This window comes from Perkinsus marinus, assembly GCF_000006405.1.
Source record: "Perkinsus marinus ATCC 50983 genomic scaffold scf_1104296962102, whole genome shotgun sequence".
NCBI lineage: Eukaryota > Perkinsozoa > Perkinsida > Perkinsidae > Perkinsus > Perkinsus marinus.
This window is the reverse complement of record NW_003205565.1, coordinates 245,707-265,556: the sequence shown is the minus strand read 5'-3', so window position 1 is coordinate 265,556 and position 19,850 is coordinate 245,707. Positions and strand designations below refer to the sequence as shown.

At 46.5% G+C, this 19,850-nt stretch overlaps 5 protein-coding genes across 5 annotated transcripts in view; 2 read left to right on the top strand and 3 right to left on the bottom strand.

Moving 5' to 3' along the window:
* Positions 1-4,466: 4,466 nt before the first annotated feature.
* Positions 4,467-6,917, bottom strand: Pmar_PMAR017327 (Heterogeneous nuclear ribonucleoprotein A/B, putative; the record flags this gene model as incomplete). Its single annotated transcript, XM_002772051.1, has 10 exons — positions 4,467-4,575; positions 4,621-4,740; positions 4,952-5,052; positions 5,257-5,343; positions 5,390-5,486; positions 5,740-5,816; positions 5,867-5,977; positions 6,207-6,311; positions 6,472-6,543; positions 6,771-6,917. 10 exons carry the CDS (start codon positions 6,915-6,917, stop codon positions 4,467-4,469), a joined length of 1,026 nt encoding a protein of 341 aa, XP_002772097.1.
* A 115-nt stretch (positions 6,918-7,032) lies between these two features.
* Pmar_PMAR017326 (conserved hypothetical protein) lies at positions 7,033-7,994 on the bottom strand (the record flags this gene model as incomplete). Its single annotated transcript, XM_002772050.1, has 3 exons — positions 7,033-7,098; positions 7,615-7,718; positions 7,898-7,994. The coding sequence occupies 3 exons, from the start codon at positions 7,992-7,994 to the stop codon at positions 7,033-7,035; spliced, it is 267 nt and encodes an 88-aa protein (XP_002772096.1).
* A 132-nt stretch (positions 7,995-8,126) lies between these two features.
* On the top strand, positions 8,127-13,593 carry Pmar_PMAR017325 (RNA m5u methyltransferase, putative; the record flags this gene model as incomplete). Its single annotated transcript, XM_002772049.1, has 16 exons — positions 8,127-8,186; positions 8,256-8,373; positions 8,808-8,893; positions 9,045-9,228; positions 9,476-9,582; positions 9,887-9,937; positions 10,100-10,214; positions 10,873-10,952; positions 11,081-11,171; positions 11,268-11,413; positions 11,745-11,825; positions 12,003-12,116; positions 12,323-12,445; positions 12,860-12,998; positions 13,073-13,166; positions 13,578-13,593. 16 exons carry the CDS (start codon positions 8,127-8,129, stop codon positions 13,591-13,593), a joined length of 1,605 nt encoding a protein of 534 aa, XP_002772095.1.
* Positions 13,594-13,859: 266 nt separating this feature from the next.
* On the top strand, positions 13,860-14,012 carry Pmar_PMAR017324 (hypothetical protein; the record flags this gene model as incomplete). Its single annotated transcript, XM_002772048.1, has 1 exon — positions 13,860-14,012. A coding segment is annotated over one exon (153 nt), but the record flags the coding sequence as incomplete, so codon positions are not given.
* Positions 14,013-19,203: 5,191 nt separating this feature from the next.
* Pmar_PMAR017323 (conserved hypothetical protein) overlaps positions 19,204-19,850 on the bottom strand; it is a gene marked incomplete at both ends in the record, with an annotated part of 1,826 nt that continues 1,179 nt past the window's right edge. The window contains one exon of the mRNA XM_002772047.1: positions 19,204-19,850. Within this exon, the coding sequence (XP_002772093.1) occupies positions 19,204-19,850 (647 nt within the window).

Genomic DNA, 19,850 nt, shown 5'->3' with positions numbered 1-19,850 from the left:
CTATATCCCATATTCTACGTACCACGTATGGAAGCGAGCCATTCAGCCTCAGCCCCTTATGAATCCCAAGTGAATACTCCGAGCCCGGGGAATCTAATTTCCAGATCCGACCCAGGATTTTGATCTTACCTCTTGGATCGAAATTGTTATTTTAAGGATCTCAGGGCGTTCGAGCGCCTTCACCGATACGATGACCCAGCCTCGAACTTCGAGGCCCGAAGTTGCCCTTCAAATTTCAACACGAGCACCGATATCGATTAGTTGGGCGCACGCGTATGCACCGATTTCCGAACTGCGAGAGGAAGTTGCTTGCCGAAGAAGTGGCATTTCTGAAGTGCTCTCAGTTCTAAACTTATGAGCCGCGTCCACTTTGCTCCTCCGACGACACTGCATGTCACAGTTGAAGAAAGCCGAGGTCGGCGAAAGCCGAGAAAAGAGTCCTCAAAGGGAAAATCGAGGCTCAAATCGGACGTAACCGCTGAAGAGCTCGTCGAGTCGTTGGAAACTTCTCGCTCTCGCGAAGCGTCAGATCGGTCTTCGCGACGGAAACACAAAAGCAGAGAGAGAAAAACCTCCCCCGAGAGGAGCCGCTCGCCGCTGCGATTGTTGAGGAACCGTGCCAGGTTGGGGTTAGTTCCCGCGTTAGAAAAAGAGCGAACAACATCGAATCACGCCTCCCGGAAATCTCTCCGGGGTGGAAACGATGTCGAAGTATGGCGAGAGCGTTGGAGACGCACGGAAGCTGCTGTGAAACTCCAGGCTGTCTTCCGTGGAATAGTAGTGCGTCGAATCCTAAACGTCCGTGCAAGACGCCGTCGGAGGTTCCGAGCGCTTACAGTAGCAGCTACTGGAGCTAAGATGCTCCTAACGCGAGCGCGGAGGAGAATTCGAGCAGCGAAATTGATCCAGGCCGTTCATAGAGGGGGTCAAGTCCGGTCTAGAATATCGCAAATGCTAGCAAAACGACTGGAGTGGGCGCTCACTTTTATACAGAGACTTTGGAGGATTCGGAGGGCTGCCATAAGAATACAGTCTTATTTCCGAGGCTGGAGACAGTGGATCAAATTCAGAGAGATTTTAGCCGGGGATGGTATGAAGCAATTTGTCGTGAGACGCCATGAGAATCTTGTACTGAAGGCAACATTGGAAGGCGGGGAGATGCGGGTTCGATTCCCGGTAGGGACATGTTGTCTGGTTTCTATAAACTCTGGCTTGTGGCGTCTTCATACTGATGGAAACGCCAAGCCCGTCGGCGAGCTGCGGCTGCGGGGGCGCGGAAGAGTCTACTGCAGCACACCATCGGTCATTTCAGTGCTGCCTCCCATAGGGAAAAGGTCTAAACTCGGACCCATCAGCCGTGGAAAATTTTTTTCCTTGTTGTGGATGCTTTCGGGCGATGCGAGCCACGCTTTATTACTTGGAAACCGGACCTTCACGATAAACACGAGAGACACGAAGCTAGTAGTGTCCGACACCGCTGGTCTCGATGTAAGGCGGTATAATCTAGCGAGTGCGCGAGGATCTTTGGGTATCTTTCTGGAAGTGGTCGGGAGGTCAACGCTCAGACTCAGTCTACGTATGTCTGAGGGGAAATGGCTAACTTTGAGGGAAAGAGTACGTGGCTGGGAAGAATTCAGAAAATTTAAACTCTCTGGCGGAGCGAAGCTGGGCGATGCTTGTCCCGTTATTCCTGAGGAAGTCCTTGGGGGCGAAAATAGTCTTAGCACACTCTCGGTTGAACCCGGTGTGGGACGAGGTGTTGGAGAGCACGGTGTCCACACACTGAGTAACACCACATACAGCCGCGATTCTGTGATTTCGGGCGAAAGTCCTGAACCGAGGCACTCATTGCTGATGACGAGGTAATGGAAAGTATCCCACTAGTGATACTTCACTTGTGTATAGGTCTGCCACAACGCATCCTCGAGCACCAGATGTGCCCATATCGGCGGCCAAAGTCTTCCAGAAGTCGATGGACTTTCTCCAGGAGAGCAGCTACAGCAGTAGTAGCGTGTCGTCTGTGACAAGCTTTAGCAGCGAACCACGTGGAGACCGGAAAATGATGCGAGGGTGAGTTTTGGTTGAGGATAGCCGACGTAAAATATCCTTACTGGTATTGTACATACCCCATGAGCCTTTCCAAGGGTCCTCTAGGGAACACGAAATGTATGACAAAACAGAATGAAAACATATAATGGAGTTTCACCCGTGAAATGAGAAACACTAGTGAAAAGCATATTTCACTTGGCGGAAAACAATGGTGTTATCGGTCGCGGAAACATATACGTCTTATAGTTGGCATGCAGTATTACACCACTTCACGTTAAACGGGTGGAACCCCAATGGTTTATAATACCAAAAACATGAAACAATACATAACATCCTCCCAGTAACAAAATTCTTCCTTATCAGAACAACTCTCAACGACGAGTTCAACGGTTTTCGTATGTAGTGTTTGTCATCAGGGCTTCAAGCGCGATCCGCTGTCAAGGCCAGAGGGTGTTTCTGAGGGCTCCTGGACACCGACTGCCCTGCGATGATCCTTGTGGAGTATCATGGGCAGTGACACACGCTCCCTTGGCAGAGCTAATTGGCGGACGCAACGGTCAAGACGTCTACAGGTGAATGGGGCTCTCCACAGTCGAGAATCTCGACTGATAACTCGAGATCATGATAATGATAATGATTACTGATAATCGTTGTCAGTGACTTATTCAACCGTGTAGGTCTTTCAAAGTTTCGGTGAGAGGTGTACAAAGTTTTCCCACGGATGATGGTCACCATGGAATGTTCGGCATCGGATTCTCTACACGAGACGACTTTCATGAGATACCCGGAAAGAAAAGTAGGGGTCCAATCACAACGCTGTGCCTTGTCACTCGTTCATAATGATATGTACGTTTCACATGGTCATTTTTCAGATATTTGTCTCTTTGGATACAACTTCAGCAGTTCCAGTAGAAATAAGGTGAACACTAGTCAACGACGCACGTTGTACACAACCTTCTACGACGGTCGGCAGTGGAGGAAACTGGAGGAGTCGCTACTGCCAGAAGTTGGCGATGAAGTTGAACTTGTGAGAAGAGACCGATCCAGATCGTTTCGCTTTACCATTCCTTCCTACTATAGATTCTCATCGGCGACCGTATCTGTGTGCTGGTAAACCACTGGGCCGTCTTCGTCAGTGACGAGATGGACGCATCACTACTCAGACGGATGAGATCACAACGAGTGTAAGCATGCGGATCGTTAACGCTAGTTTGGAAACTGCGAGATTGTAACTTGCCAGGTACGGGATTGTCGACCTTTGCGGAGGACCAGTGTACGATTTGACATGCCAGCCCAATTCTGAAATCGATCCGTCTGTGCTTGCAGCATTGAAAGCTAAAAAGCCGACGCAGCTTATGCCTATTCATGCATAATCATACAAGTAGGGCTTAAGCTCTTGCCAAGCAACTTGCTTGCTGCAACGTGATGATAACATACCAACGATGTACTTTATCATCATCAGTGTGTTGCGTTCTCACCTATTATATTCAATGCATTCGCCACTTCGTAAACATGTGAATTCCGTGTGTAAACCGGGTAGTAATTGACCTCGACACGCAATTCAGAAGATCTATTACTCAAATAGAGAAAAAAATTTGAGACAACTCGGGGACGCGGAAACGATTGATCGGGAAACGGTTCTACGTTAAAGAATAGGACAGTGCGAACAGGCTTAAATGTGACGAGCAAATACACCATCCAATATAACGAGACTTCACAACTGAAACGATAAGTCAATTTAGATGCTCACAATCTCACTCGAAACTATGGGGACAATCGAGCAAAACCTGAGCGACAGAGGCTTCCGGGTGGACCCGGAGAGCATCACGAGGTTAGTAAGGCGCGCTAGCAAAGGTCATGGGGTTCGACCTCACCGGGGATGCGTCCATTGAGAGGAGGGGAAATCGGCACGCTCCAGTGTACCTATCGCACGGTACCATAAAATTGAGCAATCGATAGTGCAAGGAAGGGCGGTTTCGGAACTTCTTTAAACGATCAAGTCAACTAGAAGAACACCGAAAGCGAACATGATCATCAGTTGTCAATCATAACAAGTAGCCGCTACACTGAATTTCTACTAAATACAACTTACTCGTTTCCTCCTAGGCATGACTGTCCATACCCACTACCGTTTTCATATCCGTACCTGACACAAACCAATCGATCAGGATGGAGGGTGCTCCTCTGTGTTGGCGGATGATAACGAGTACGTTCATGCAAATCAAATGTGAAGCACAACTACATGCATTTCCTCTACGTTCCACAGAGCACCGTAATACCGCTCAACTATACGAGTAGAGCACAGTGTTATACTACAGGGCAATGCGTGAGAGGGGATCGGAATATGAAGCGTTTGATGCACTGTTCTTAATTCTTTATATATTCAGATACCACGAAACACAGATGGTCAGCAATACTCACCCAGGTGGACCAGCCAGCTTGATCTTGGTAGAAGCGGATTTCCTCTGCCCTCCATAACCACCATATCCAGAGTGGGGTCCAACAACCCCAAATGGGGGGTCATAACTGGCACCATGACACTCATCATAATCGAGCTTTCAATGCCCCTACCTCTGAACCGGAGCCCCATCTCGCCCCTCCAATACGAAGGGCGTGGCCGTCGGAGACCCGCAGGTAGTAGAAGAGGATGTGCTTGTCGGCGACAGGCCATTCACGGCCAGGAAGGTGCCCCTGAATACCGCGACCATAGAGGATCACAGAGTTCGACGTGGAGTGGTAAGCTCGAAAGATATGATTGCCACAAGTTGCACAAATCCTCCGACGAGAGACCACTACAAATCAACTTCGCCCGACGGGTCAATCACTTCATGACTCGTAAACGGTATGAACACAATAGCAAAACTTTCACCACAAATATCAGCTCATATGCCAAGTGACTTACGTGAGCCCTGCCGGAGGGTGTTGTGCCGATCCGTTTCGAATCGGACCTCCTTGACGCAGATCCGGCACGCCGAACATGTTCTGTGAAAGCGATTGACCATTCTGAAACGTGACACCGTATAGCGAACAAATACCGAGGTGATTCCGAGTTGAGAAGAAAGTGGTTCATCGGATCCCGTAGAAAGCTTTAATTCTATTATCGCTTGTTATAACAACAGTTACGAGAATATTCATGATCATAAAATATGTGGTGAACTAGTCCCTATAGCGACCAGAAAAGAGAACGGGGACAGCCTAAGCACTCACCGGAAGCTTCTTGCGAGGTTCAGCTCTTCGTACATCCACCATTCGATCCTCTATCGTGTGGCCCGAGGGACAGGCGTCGAGAGTTCTCTGATGAAAATATGCATCGCTCCGCTAGGATCGGAGAATTCCCTACATGGACAGCTTCCGCATCCTCGAAGATAACAAAAGCAAAGCCTCTGGACATTCCCGCGTAGTCGAAGGCGAGCTCACAGTTCACAATCGCACCATACCTTAGAACATGAAAAATGTGCACAACACTGAATCTTATCGTTTCAAGATTCGAAACAGATCCAGATCTGTCACTATAATTGTTGTATCAACTACATACTCAACCGAAATCTTTCCCCAAGGCGCCTCACAAGCTTCGACTTACTGCTAGAATAGCAATCAATTTTTCAAAAATCACAGCCACCCAATGAACGTGTCAGTGATACTCCCAACAGAGATACAGTATTCATCACAAAAGTTAACAAGAAGCCTTACTTGGAAAAATAGTCAACAACGGCTTGCTCTCCCGTTGCTGGGTTCAGACCGCCGACGAAAATCTTCGTCTCGGTAACCTGGTAGACTATCATGCGCGAGGTCGCAGGTTCGATCCCCGCGGCCCTACTTCATCGACATCAATGTCCTTGTTCTTGATTCTGTGCTTGTTATTAAAAAGTCTGGTCGAATCTCCGTTCATCAAAGTGACAAAGCCGAAGCCGCGCGAGCGACCAGTGACCTGCTGATATAATTCCATAATAAAATGATAATCCATAATCCATAATAATAATCATAGATTCCGACTAGCATCCAACTCGTGCACTCTACTTTAAATGCGACACCGCAGTGACTTTATTCAAAATCACAGAGGCACTGGCGAGGCGACTATCTTCGACACGCTGATTTCAAATGAACTTCATTTTTCACACACAAATAGTCCGCGCTCCTTTTGCGACGTGGAGTCTGACCTTGTCCATTTTGATCTCAACCTCGACAACATCATCGCCAAAATTATTAAAATATTCTCTCAAATCACTTTCTTGTAGGCCTTGAGGTAATCCACCAACAAACACCTGAGAGGCTACAACGTGGGGTCAACACCTTGGAACTCAATCTATCTAGAAACCACTCCACGACTAGCAACGCAAGCAAGTTCATGAAATCCGAACCACAGTAAGGCGAACGACCCTCGATACAAAGAGGTGCTATCAGAAGACGAGACGAAAGGCTTACTTTTAATTTCCTCACAATTGGATTCTTATATGCTGGTCTCGGCGTTTTAGGGACTTGATCGTGACACACCGGCTGAGAGCAACAAGATCTCGACTGACCCCTAGCATCCACCTTACTGATTCACGCGAAACGCACAGAGGAGATATCCAATAAGCGCGAATCCAACTAGAATTTATATTTCCCCAACTAGATGATATAGATTCTAAGTTGAAGTAGCCCTCTCTCAAGAGGGACTCCGCTCAACGAGCAGCCGCCGAGTTTCCCGTGTCGGATTTCACTCAGAGCAGCCGTCAACCTACCTCTTCATGAGGATTGTCAACAATAGAGTGTGCGGACGACGACCAGCTTGAGGCGGCAGAGTAAGGTCCTGTAGCGCACCCTGAGACTGTGGATGCATCTGGCGAGGCATCAGCACCGCCCACGACGGCCTTGTACGATCCTTCCATTCACACGAGATACCACAACTGAGTCAACCTCACGTAAAATCAACGAACACTCGTTATATTAAGTGCACTTCAACTAAGAACCTCACAATCGCCGAAAAGTGAACTATAGTTTTCATCACTTTTGAGCTTTTGCTTTCTCTATCTCGGCCTTCAGTCGCTGCTGGAAGGAATCGTCGGGGTCCTGAATAAAAAAACTCCGAGATCCATCCCTTCCAAAAAAACCACTATGTACGCCACATTGTGCGGATAGATTATACGCGAATAGTTCAACACATACATCAACACATTCACTAATACGACCAGAAAGCACTTGTAAATTCTAAGTTGTACTACTCAAGATCACCAACCGTTAGCCCTAAATAAGATAAAGGCATGAAAAGGAATATTAACATCTCTGAACGGTCGCTATGCTGAGTTAAGTCTCGAAAGTGCCGTGGAAAAACCAAATTCCATTTACGACCCCAACACTCCAAAGAGAGACTAGCTCTGAGGGTATCAACAGAGAACTCAAACGCTGTAAATTCGACATGTAAAGGCTCCTCATAAAACCTCAACGAACTCCTCCATATGGCGAACCAATGACTGGATGCTCCTAAGTGTTGGCGATTCCATCGCCGCTTCGCTCAACAATCATTCATGCTCTCAACGATTTTCAATATTTCGAGAGAGATAGATACACAATCCAGTTCAAGCCTACCTCCTCATCCCAGCCAGCCTCGTCCCACTTGGTTTCCCACTGAGTAGCATCGGGCGCTGCTCCACTGAGATCAGTAGATGCTCGGTGACCACGAATAGTCCAATCTGAATCAAAGTCACAATGGAAGAATATTCCTTCACAACAAAGAGTTGAGCATGGTCGACGAGAATCAAATTCGAAACAATAATCTCTGAATATATATCGAATTTATGCACATCTCAACTGGAGAGCGCCTGAGCTCTATGTTGGAGCATAGCTTTTGCCTACACACAGGAAGCAGTACCTTCCTGTTCGAACTCCTCAAACTCATCTGCCTCGTCGAAGCCAGCGACCGGCTCCTCAACCGATTCGTCAGTAACCTTCTTATTGTCAGAGGGCATGATAAAACGACTACACACAAAGAGTGATTGTGCAGGAGTGCAAGGAAAACGTTGAGGAAATGCAAGAGAGCAAGATTTTGTAAGATTTCACAGTTCGAATTATCGCGACTTCTGTTCCCTACTTCTATTTCGATGTCCGAGCCCCAGTCTGTGAAGTCCTCAGAGGCGCCCACCTCTGTCGAAGATTCGAATGTAATCAGGGTGGCCAAAATCGGACCTGTTTCGTATCTTGCACTCTGAAGTTGAAGATACACTTATCAGGCACCGCAGCGGCAAGGGGATGTTTTAAAACTGCAAATATTTTGCAAGAAGTTCAACAACATCGGAGAAAAGGCGAAAACGGAGTGGTTCAATAGTGAAGTGAAATCCAATGTTGAATGTAACCATTGGAGCGCTCGTGCTGAACTTTTTTGGGGAAAAAATTTTGGAATTGTTTCCCGAGTCGGTTTTTAGTTTCCGAATGAACTTTCCTCGCGAAAACCTGATGAAGTGCTATCGGGAAAAACCGTATTTCATCCGTGGACGATTAAGTGCGTGTTGAGCCTTCAGACAGTTTGCAGAGTCGGAATGCTCACTTCACCGTACATTTTTCACTATATTTTTGGCAAGCGTATGATGAGCTCTTCGGGTTTCTAAAACCTCTAGATGCAAATCGAATAACTCTCCCAAGCACTCGACATCGACGTGCGCGATTATACTTATGGGCTTTTTCGGGAGTTGGTCTTTCCTCGACTAGAATTTACATAGGGCGTGTACGGTTCACGAACATCGTAAGAGTTGATGAACAGCGCTATGCGTCTAATTGTGGTGTAGATACTCTCGATGCAGCAACTGGCAAGGCGCGTTACGTTTTCGTCAAGTTCAAGAGTGCTGCGGACACTGCCCAATTCAAGAATGATGTAATTCGATAATGATATCTAGTGGCTGTTCTCTCACTCTTGAGTTGAGATGACTTGGCGCGTCTTCGTGATGACGATGTGCGTTCGACTGGTCACAATAGCATTGATGGAATATATATCGTTCAATTATATCAATAAAATTTCATGTTAGATTGCTGAGCTGAAGTTCAAAGGCGCCGAATTGGACATACATGATTTCTATGGCGGCGATAAAAGTAAGAGAACTCGCAAGGCGCGGTGTGAAACTGAAGAGAGAGCGGCTTTGAGGAAGAAGAGGAGGATGGAGAACATAACTTTGAAGGAAATGCGGGAGAAGGCGAAATACGAGAAGGATAGTAAGTTGGAAATTTTGGTATCGGAAAAAATTTTTTCCCCATTTTTCACTCCTTGAGTCGCTCATTGTAATTCAATTGGACGAACAATTCACCTTCACTTTCGAGAAATTTCTAGGGAATCTGGGGAGCGAATTCTCACATTACGAAGTTTCATCGCTTCGCTCGTGGGACACTGTTTGCGGGGATTCGAGCTCTGCGATTGTCATAGAGTTGATGTTGCGATTTGTCTTTACATTTTTCTCTTTAGAAACTCTCCTAGAGAAGAGCGCGCCGTTGTTCACATATTCATATGCTGAGCAGTTGCGGTTGAAGGAGCAGTTCATCATGCATGCTGCCAGGAACTTCACGAGGGAGGTAGTCGGTAGTAGCACCACGTGCTTGGCGTTCTTCGGTTCACCAGTGATAGTATTTTTGGAATTTCTAGACTCCAGCGGCCCTCGGTGGTTATACTAGTCAAATAGTATTCGTGCTAATGAGTAACGAATAGGCATGTACTCGGAAAAATTGCAAATCGTCGTTCTGCTGGTCTTCCGCCGGGTCGCAACTTCGATAGTGTCATATCGTGGCTATTTCGTTATCGCTTTGAAGTGGCATCACATATTGAAAGTTGGAATGGGAGCACTAAATGGTGCAGTGGGTGAATACTATTGTGACTCAGGTTAAAGCACACTGCGAGAAGAGGCAGTACCCGTTTCCTAATTGGGCTAGGGTAGTAGTAGTAGTAGTAGTAGTAGTAGTAGTAGTAGTAGTAGTAGTAGTAGTAGTAGTACTACTGTAGTAGTAGTAGTAGTAGTAGTAGTAGTAGTAGAAGCTCATCGAAATGATTTCTTTTAGTTTCGATGGGTTTTCAAGATGATGTTATCGTTGATAGGTTCATAAGAATAAGCCTGGTTGCACAGTCCATGAGATAGTGGGAAGTCCGGAGACGAATCTGGAGGGATACCGCAACAAGTGTGAATTCACGATTGGATATTCAGATTTCCAATGTAAGTGTTCGAATTTACAGTCCTGAACATTCCTGGCGCATAGCGGTCTACTCTTCGTCACGCTAACGGCAGGCATCTCAACTTTGAAAAGCGCGATTCTCGTCTAAGTGGTGATTCGTGGTTCCACTGCTTTACCTTCTGACTTGGTTCGCATGTGGTGAACCGTAGGAGCGTTCAAATTCAAACCGATCACAGATAGGGCGTCTTGAGCATCCCGGGCGCATATCGGAGGCTTTGAGACTCATCTCGCCTTTCGAAGGCGTGAAAATGTTTCGCGTTATGTTTCAACAGTTCACGGTCCGGCTTCTGAAAGCATATGGTGGAGCGCAGCAGCACTCAAATTCAACTTGGCCACATATAGGATGTCTACGATGGTGTGAAATTCTTTTATCATTCTCGTGTTGCTAACGCTCGCCTCGTGCGATGCGGAGAAGTCGATGGAGTGATGTTGGTGGAATGGATTCATCAGGCTTCGTTTGGAATATGCATTTGAGATTGTGTGAGTTTATAAAGTAGAATAGCCGAAACCCTTCTAGATAGTGTAGAGTTGAGTTGAATGTTGAAGCACTTGGACTTGAGTCGCGATTATCTGTGAACTTTCGATCTCTCTTTCTTGGTAGTCTGCAGAATTGTTTCGGATAACTGCTTCGTGTTGCAGGTAGCAAGCCTGAGGTTGGTTTCGTACGGCGAGTGGAAGGACACGAGCTACTAATTGAGTCTGGGAAGGCGCTACCGCATGTAGTAGCACTGTGCATTGAGCGTAGTGGTCTTCAGTTTCTACTGCTGGTGGTCGCTCACGAGCATTCAATGGGAATTTTCGGCTTTAAATTTGGGTCTGTGAGATTGATGTGTGATTGCGATGTCAGATTCCTGCATGTATGAAGGCGATCGAAGGAGAGCTGAGAAAACTGGTACTGGAAAATTACGATCAGGTGAAGCCGTTCTCTAGGCATCAGAGTAGTATAGGGGGAACTCCTCTTACGTTTCTGGTAGAGAATTCGAATCCTATTTTCTGATGGTCTATTGATCGCGCGAGTCGTCCTTGGTTTTCAGAGAAAGGCACTTGGCGTCAAGTAATGCTACGATGGTCACCATCTCGCGATCAAATGCTGATGGTCGTTATGTGCTGTGAGCCTTACGAGTTGGCCACCAACATCATCAAGACGTGGGCTGAGAGTGCTGCTAATAAGAGTCTACCGGTAGTATTGAGGGGCGTCTTTTTTTCTCGGGCAAATTCAAATTCAGCGTTTCTTGTTGAGGAATATAGTTTTCGCTGAAGAATAGTAATGATACTGTGGTGTGAGATTTGCAGTTGTTAAGATTTTCGAGCTGAAACTTTAACAGGGCATATGTAAAGTAACTAGTTATCATATAGCCAATCGAAACCATTTATGGTATACGAGGGCGAGCGAGAAACCCAGCACTCATAATCGTGCGGATTTCTAAGCAGCGTGTCGATATTAAGTTCTTCACTGAAATTGGAGTCGTAGTAAAACTCTCCTTTGGTTGTTTATTGTCGCGTGTTCTCAGGTGCCGGTGAGTTCCGTCTTCATGCAGACTAATAATGGAGTTTGTGATGCATGCGATATGAAGGCTGAAGATCTTCATCATGTAATACCAACGCCTTCTTTGTTTTGCGTGTAATCTGTGCACGATAGAAAAATATGAGATAGAGAAAACTATATGTAACACATTTCGCGTTCCCCCATAGTGTATATGCCATTAAATTTCGGCACTTCATCAGAGTTGCGAATAAGGTTGTCGAGTAACGTTCGCTGGTTGTGGTAGATATATGGTGACACGAGAGTGATGATGGATATGCTGGGCCTGGAGTTCCCATTGCAACCTGCATCCTTTTTCCAGACGAACGTGGTTATGTGCAAGAAACTGTATACAATGGCAGTGAGTTTGGGAGGAAACGAATTCGCAGTAGTCTACTCTGCTTTCAATCCGAAATAGTGAAGAGAAGGACTTTATGAGAGAATCCAAAAATTGTCGTCCCTTCATCATGAACTGATTTTCAATCGATGGTTGGATTTATATGCATTCGCTAACGTGATGGAATAGAAGACGCAGCTTCCTATTGGAATAGACATGAAGTGGAGTAGGTACGCCTAGCTCTCACTGGGTCTCCAGATGGGGACGATTTACCAAAATTGGAGGAACTGGATTCGGCTAAAATGCCGGCAGCAGTAGTCGATGTATGTTCAGGGGTGGGAACTATAACTCAGGTAGGACTGGTCACATGCCGTTGAGATTCCGATGGCTTCGACAGTAGTGAGCGAATGTTTCGCTCGTTTTACGTGAAGTGGCGTAAGACTCGGCGAAAAACGCGATGCTTGCGGTATGCAGTAGTCGGGAAATACGTTTTTCACTAGTGTTTTCATATCACGGGTGAAACTCCATTGTATAGTGAGTGTATGGTAATAGTGCCTTATGAATCTATAAATATGTTTAATACGATTTTACATAGAGATAAATAAAGTATACCCATATGGTGTATACCATAACTCTGACTATTGTCACATGCGTTATGGTAATGAGCATAATCATAACCATATTTATAACATAATTAGTAACACTTTCACAGAGTTATTCGTATTGCTGTTTCCGTCACACAGTTTCCGTGTGTAACAGCATTTCAGGTTTTCGCCAGCATCCTGGGGCCTAAACCCGATGGAAAGCCTCGGGTGTATGGTCTGGAGCTCGTCCCGGATGCTGTAGAGGATGCCAAGGCGTCGGCTAGGGCTAACAAGTTGGACAGCTCAGTGAGGTTCATTGCAGGTTAGTTGTCGGGTGTGGGAATCGAACTTGGCTTCTCGATTTGTGCATGCGTGCAAGACTGAGTTTCGGTGTAGGAAGAGCCGAGGAGACCATCGAAGATGTGATCAAGGAAGCATGCTCGGATATCCAGGGAGGTCAGAAGTTGACGGTTATAGTAGACCCGCCAAGGTCAGGACTGCATCCGAATGTAGGCAGGTCGAACTCAGCATGACTGGATATTCGTTCTGTCATAAAATGAGGCAGGAATTATTATTGTATATTATTGGAGTTTCACCCGTGATATGAAAAACAGTAGTGAAAAACATATTTCACGACTGCTGCATACCGCGAATATCGAGTTTTACGCCACTTCACGTAAAACGGGTGAAACTGCATTATTGTATATTATTATTGAGCCTCATAAAAATGAGGCTGAAATATAATTGTTGTAATAGCTATTACAACTACTATCGTTATCATAGTAATTATCGTAGCTTGTTGCTTGAACTCCATAAAGAGGTGCTCAGTGTTATCATCATATTCGAAGGTGGCTCAGAAGTGGAGTCGCGGCTCACAGAAATGTAGGTGTTCCTCACACAGGTACTTCGATGCTTGAGGCGGTGCTCGTTCATAACGAGAATTGTCTATGTATCGTGCAATCCGGATACACTGAGCCGAGATGTTATACAACTTACGAAGTAATGAGAGCGGTATCTTTGTGTGCATGCGTGCAAATGACGTATTCTAGGCCGGAAGCTGATTATACTGCGGCAGGCGGGCAAGAAGGCATGAAGGAAGAGGGCGGAATTCTCGTGCCGAAAATTATTGTAATTTACCCGGATTCGTATTCAGCGTTTGCACTACTGGTCGCCCCTTGTGCAGGTGCCAGTTGATATGTTCCCTCACACGTACCACTGCGAGGCGATGCTTCTGCTCGACCGCGAGCCGCTGGACGCTGTATTCGACCAATCCTGGCCTGGGTCCCCGACAGCCCCTACACCATCGCTGGGGGACTCATCGGTGGCACCTGATGCTGTGAGCAACCCGCCGAGCACGTTATCAGAGACTGGCTGAGCCCGATTATTCCTACGTTTCTTGGGCGCTGGGAGTTGCGTTCCGTGTCATGTCGTTTATGGGAACATGTTTTGTGGTTGCGTCTAAGCGGCGGTGCTGAAAAGTTTGGTTATTTTGTGTATGCCTCTGTGGTGGTATGGGTAACCTCTTTTCGAGCGAAGGTGGTTGTTGTGACCGCCTGGGTAAAACTTCCGAGGAAGAAAACGTAGTAGGAGGGGAGGGTATCAGTATACATGCCGTAGGGAATATATGTGAGCTCATCCTCGTTGCTGGAGAGGCGTTTTATGCCTATGATGAATTGGAGAAGGCTCCCGATAGATTAGAGAAGCTGATTGGCATTTGGAATTTCTATGGATGACTAAGCAGATTCGCGTGTCAGGCGGATGTGACGCGAAAGAGCGGTGGTGACACTACACCGCCCTCCGATCCTCCTGCGGTGCAGAGCGGCGATTTATATGAGGATGATGACGAGGCGAGGTAGTGGAAGCCATTGGCCTGTTGTGTGAATTTCTCTGCAGAGTAGTGTAGCTCGCCCGCTGTGTGACGTTTTGGCTCAGAAATTGATATCTTTCATAGTAATACTACTAAAGAGAACCTATGGGTGAACTCAGTCTCTTATCCGTCGGTTTTCGAAGTTCATGTATGGTGGTATGCATGTTCGTGCGTGAGTAGAGAATGGAAATACCCTATTTATGTGGTAGAGTTGGAAATCTGTGTTGTTTGTAGAATCATGGAGGCTCGACAGAAGAAAATCCAGTCACGGAAGGTGGATATCGATGAGCTGACAGCTTTGGCCGACTCGGCTGTTAAGAGCGGCACTCCACGGGTGGCCGATAGTGAGCAAAGGGGTAGTGGAGGACTGAATGAGATGCCGATTTATTGTCATCCCTTTTGATCGTAATATAATATACAGGATTATATAATATAAATATATCTTATTATTAATATTACTTATAATTATACACAATAGATTTATATATATCCCCTTATTAGGATTACATTATAATATACTATAGAGATAAATATATTAATAAGGATATGATTGAGCGTGGATTTCCTGACGGTATTACGTGTTTTTAGGACGCGACTCGGCCCCTAATACATCCAGAAGTCAGCAGTCGGGAGAACAATTGAAGAAAACAGAACGCAGTCCTCGGCCGATGGAGTCATCTAGACGGGACCAAAGCCAATTGAAGAGTTCGTCTAGCGAGAAACAGCCGTCTAGGCGAGCTGAAACGACTCCTAAGGAGGAGTTCGTTGCGCCGGCTGAGAGTCCAACTCACAAGGAGTCACTCGAAAAGGAAAGGAAACCGCCTCGGCAAACTGATAGTCGAATGGAGAGTTCTTCTGAGGAGCATAATAGTGCACGGTCTGAGGGTGGCGATAGTGTAGCTCCGAAAGAGTCGGCTGGGGTGGATCGTAGTTCAGCTGAAGACTCTCGTGGGAAGGGAAGTCGGCTGTCGAGGAAGGAAATTTCTGTGCAAGTCGACGAATCGACACAGTATGAACAGCTCTAACAGTTTAATAGGAAAGGAGCCCTCTGGTCGAGCTGGTAAGGCGGGCGAGGGAGAATAGGAAAGCATAGGAAAGTTGGTTCACGCGTGCTGGAGTAACTACGTTATGAGTGCCTCTTTTAGGTTAGTCTCCGCAGCAGCCTGAGGGTCCATGTAATCCACGAGGAGCTGTGACCATTGAATCGTCATGTTGTAGAATTGATTATTGTGTCGAGTGATATACTCAATTGGATAGGGAGAGAGTTTAATGATGAAGAAGTCTCAGTTGAGGAGTCTGTCATATGTAGATGCATTGTTGGGATGCTACGTCGTTACATTAGGAGCATTTACACAGGGTATGGGTGAACATGAACTCGCGAGAATTCACCAAAATTTCTGCTGAATTTTTTCATGGTCACCAAGGCGCGTGCACATTTTCCCACACTGTGTAGGGGTATCGTCCTCGTTTCACTGGCAGGCACTACTGATCAATCTCCTGGAAATGAGAGTGATTTTTTCTTTCTATTTTTCTTAGTTTTCCCGACCAATGTTCGTCGCCATCCGTCCAGTGTCGAGAGGCGTACTGACAAGGCAGGCGATCCGTCGGCTCGCGGCGGTACGGGGATTCTGCAGTGAAGGAAAAGGTGAAGAAAAGAAGAGCGAAGGGGAACAGAAGGAGAACACTTCCAAGGACGTTGGAAATCCTATCAGTAATATCTTCCGTAATTCGTTAGTATCAAGTGGGCGCTGCTCAAATGGGAATCGAATTTCTTCTGTTCGTAATCACACAAGGCGTTCTTGGACGGAATTGAATTATTCGCAATCATCAGAGCTGAGCCGAGAAGGGGTTTGTCGCCGAGAGGAACTGTCACTTGCAGAGTCGATTTCTGAGAAGTTTCCCGCTGTTCGCCAGGCTTCTATGGAGTTTCGAAACCGCTTTCAGGATGGGCTTTAGCACGTTGATTTTAATGCTGAGAGTATATCCGAAACTCGTCTACTGTACAGCTCTGTGATCTCAGCGTGGGCTAATCCGACTGGTGGTCCCACTATTGAAGATCGTTCACCGGCAGCGTGGAGATGGGTGTATCCTGTTGGAGTTGGAATTATCCTCTTTACGGGTTTCATGAGCGGACGGAGGGCGAGGAAAGAGAAGGCACTAATTGAGGGCAGAGGATATTAGCGGAGCGAAGCTTTTAATGTTACAATGTTTCAGTGATGACATTACCGGTGTTTGGTGAAGACTGTGTCTAGGAAAAATCTGGTATTTTCCGATGGCAGATTTCTGTAAGTGTGTATATGTTCCGGCGCCCTCCCGTTCGGCTGACTTGGACGTATTTTGAGAACCCCAGAAGGTCTACGCTGTCAACTAGGGAGGGGAGGAGGGTTACGTGTAATAAAAGAATCACTCAGTTCGCTGTCATCATCCGGAGGCGATTTTAGTTCAATTGGGATCTTCGAGATGTTCAGCTTAACATAGGAGTCTTATAATGAGATCATATCGTATTGACTCCAATGTTCGTCGTTGCACGTAGTAAGTGTATTGACAAACATTGGAGTGATGCCGTGTTGAGAGCGCGGGATCTTTCGCCTCAGCCTCGGGCTTCCATATCGTGAACGGACCAAATTCTCGCGCTTTCACGTATCAGAAAGTTATTGAGGTGGTGGTCAGAAGTTCTGAGTCAGAAAAACGTGGGAATCTTCGCTGTGCGCAAATCACGTTCCTTTGGAGGTCTATTGCGATGGTCGAAAGGCTGGTCTCTCAGATCGCGAAAGATTCTCGGTGTTCGGGAGTATGATTGGGTTGACAAGTGTTGGAATGCTATTTTTTGTAATATTGAATCCTGACGAGTTGCCGGTCACACGAAGGTTGTTGAAAACTTTGTAATATGCGGGGAAGGTTCTGGTCGGAGAGTTTCGTAACTCGACTTTGTCACGCGAGTCTCAAATTGAAACTCCATGCGTGACCAGGTTGAGACATTTCACTGACTTCTACTGGAGTTGGGTGAAAACCGTAGGAGACAAGAAAGCGAGCTTATGTCGGCTTGTTATGACTGTCTCTCGGAGAGGTATTTCATCAGTATTGTTGGTACTGCTCTATTCATATGTTCACAGAGAATTTGGCGTTCATTCGAGTGATGGTGGTGTACCTGGAGTCGTTCGCTTAGGTTTGCACCCAAGGAGTCTCGATTTGAAGACGCTAATCGTTATTATTGATCCCGTGTCACTGCTGAGTGAATACCAGACGAATCATCATGTTATTTTCGAGTTTTTGACGATGTGCACAGCGTTGGTTATACTCGGAAGCTTGTGGAGAGGATTCTTCGCATGAAGTCGACAAAGTGAGAAGTATGCTTCGGATCTACTCACGAGCCGGTGGGATCTGAATGTGTGACAATAGCTCGGAACGACATCGATTAAGGAAGGGTCGTTGTTGATTGAGAGCACTAGTCGGAGGCTGTGTTGCATCGCTACCTCCTAACGATCGTTCCAGTGTCCTGGACTTTGTGATCTCCAGCACTTGCGTCAGTGGTGTTTGAGTTTCTTTCATCATGTTCCGCACAATCAATTCCAAGAGTCCTCGGCTTTGCTCACAGCGGAGATACCCATCGCAGACTACTTACGCAATCGTAGGAGGAGAAGGTAGTGCTGCATGCTGAGTGTCTGAGAAGTTAGCGGACTGTAATCGATCAGGTGATCGATTTTGGAGACTTCTCCCTTTCAATGCCATTCTTGCTGCGATGTCCCTTGGTGGTATCATCAGGATCATTTCTAACCCAGATGGGGAGTATGACTACATTCACGAGAGTATACGAGAAATGTAATGGTCTCCGACTACAGTGTGAAAACCGGTTAAACTAGTTCTTGAGGAGCATGAAAAACTGGTCGGGGCACGGCTGAACTTGATACGAATTGTTCACTCCGGTCAGCTGGGATCCTACCCCGGTGGTCCCCCCTCGACCATCCATCATCGAGCAGCACCCATTAGAATTGAAGTATCGTCAGGACGATGAGCCGCTCCACTCGTTTGAGATGCTGAACACTGGTAAGAGCCTAGGGATTGATCCAATACGAGAGTCGGAGTGGGATGGGGAGCTCCCCGAGGAGGAGGAAGTATTAGAGCAAACGGAAGCAGAGACCTTCCTAGAGAAGCTAATATCATTTTTTGGATGGCAATCACGGTGACACCTATTACGGTTTCTGATACCTACGGTTTCCATTGAGTGAGTAACGGTTGGATGTGCTTAGTGTTAGGACTATTCAAGGACTGTCAGCTGAGGGGTGTGTGTCGATCGCTGGGTGGGAAACTTAAAAACTGCCCATGTTGGGTGGGTCTCATAGGGTTGACCTGTGGGAGTCCCGTCATCCCATAATGGCACCATAGAACATGAGAACCATGGGATCATACTCTATAACCACTGTTCAAGCACAACAACAAATTAGTGAGAAAAAGATAGAACAAGACGCAGGCTAGATAACAGTTGTGAAATATGAATACATCAGGATACGACAACTTGCAATCAGAAATAGCGCAATAGCATGGCATGAACTTGACCTTAGTAGTATAAGAAGTTCATGCTAATAAACAGAGTGACAACACGGACAGAAATCGCTTTGCTTTTTACGAGCGCGAGCGATCCGAATCGATGCAATCCTTGCATTTATTCGACAGTAACAGACTTAGCAAGATTCTTGGGTTGGTCAATAGAACATCCACGAAGATCGGCAACATAATAAGAAAGCATTTGCAACGGTATGGTGAAAACAATAGGCTGCAACACAATATCAACAATCGGCATGCGGATGATGAAGTCCTTGTCGCCAGCAAACTTATCCAAGTCATAGTTTCCCTCCTCGGTAAGAATGACGAGATCACCATTACGGGCTTTTACTTCCTCGATGTTCGCCTTAACCTTATCATACGTCGGATCACTCTTAGGAGCGATGCAGACAACAGGCATTAAACGATCAATCAAAGCGATGGGACCATGTTTCATCTCAGCAGCAGGATACCCCTCAGCATGAATGTAAGATATCTCCTTCAACTTTAGAGCACCTTCCAAGGCGACGGGATAGTGGATACCACGGCCTAAGAAGAGGAAGTTCTGAGCCAAACGGAAGAACCTAGAGAGGTCCTTGACCTTGCCATTGAGCTTCAGAACCTTCTCGATGGTCTTAGGGAACTCAGATAGCTGATCGCATAGAGTATCAAAATACTCAGCATCAATTGTCTTCCGGCACATAGCTAAACGCAGAGCCAAGAGGGTCAAGACCATAACTTGCGAAGTGAAGGCCTTGGTGGAGGCGA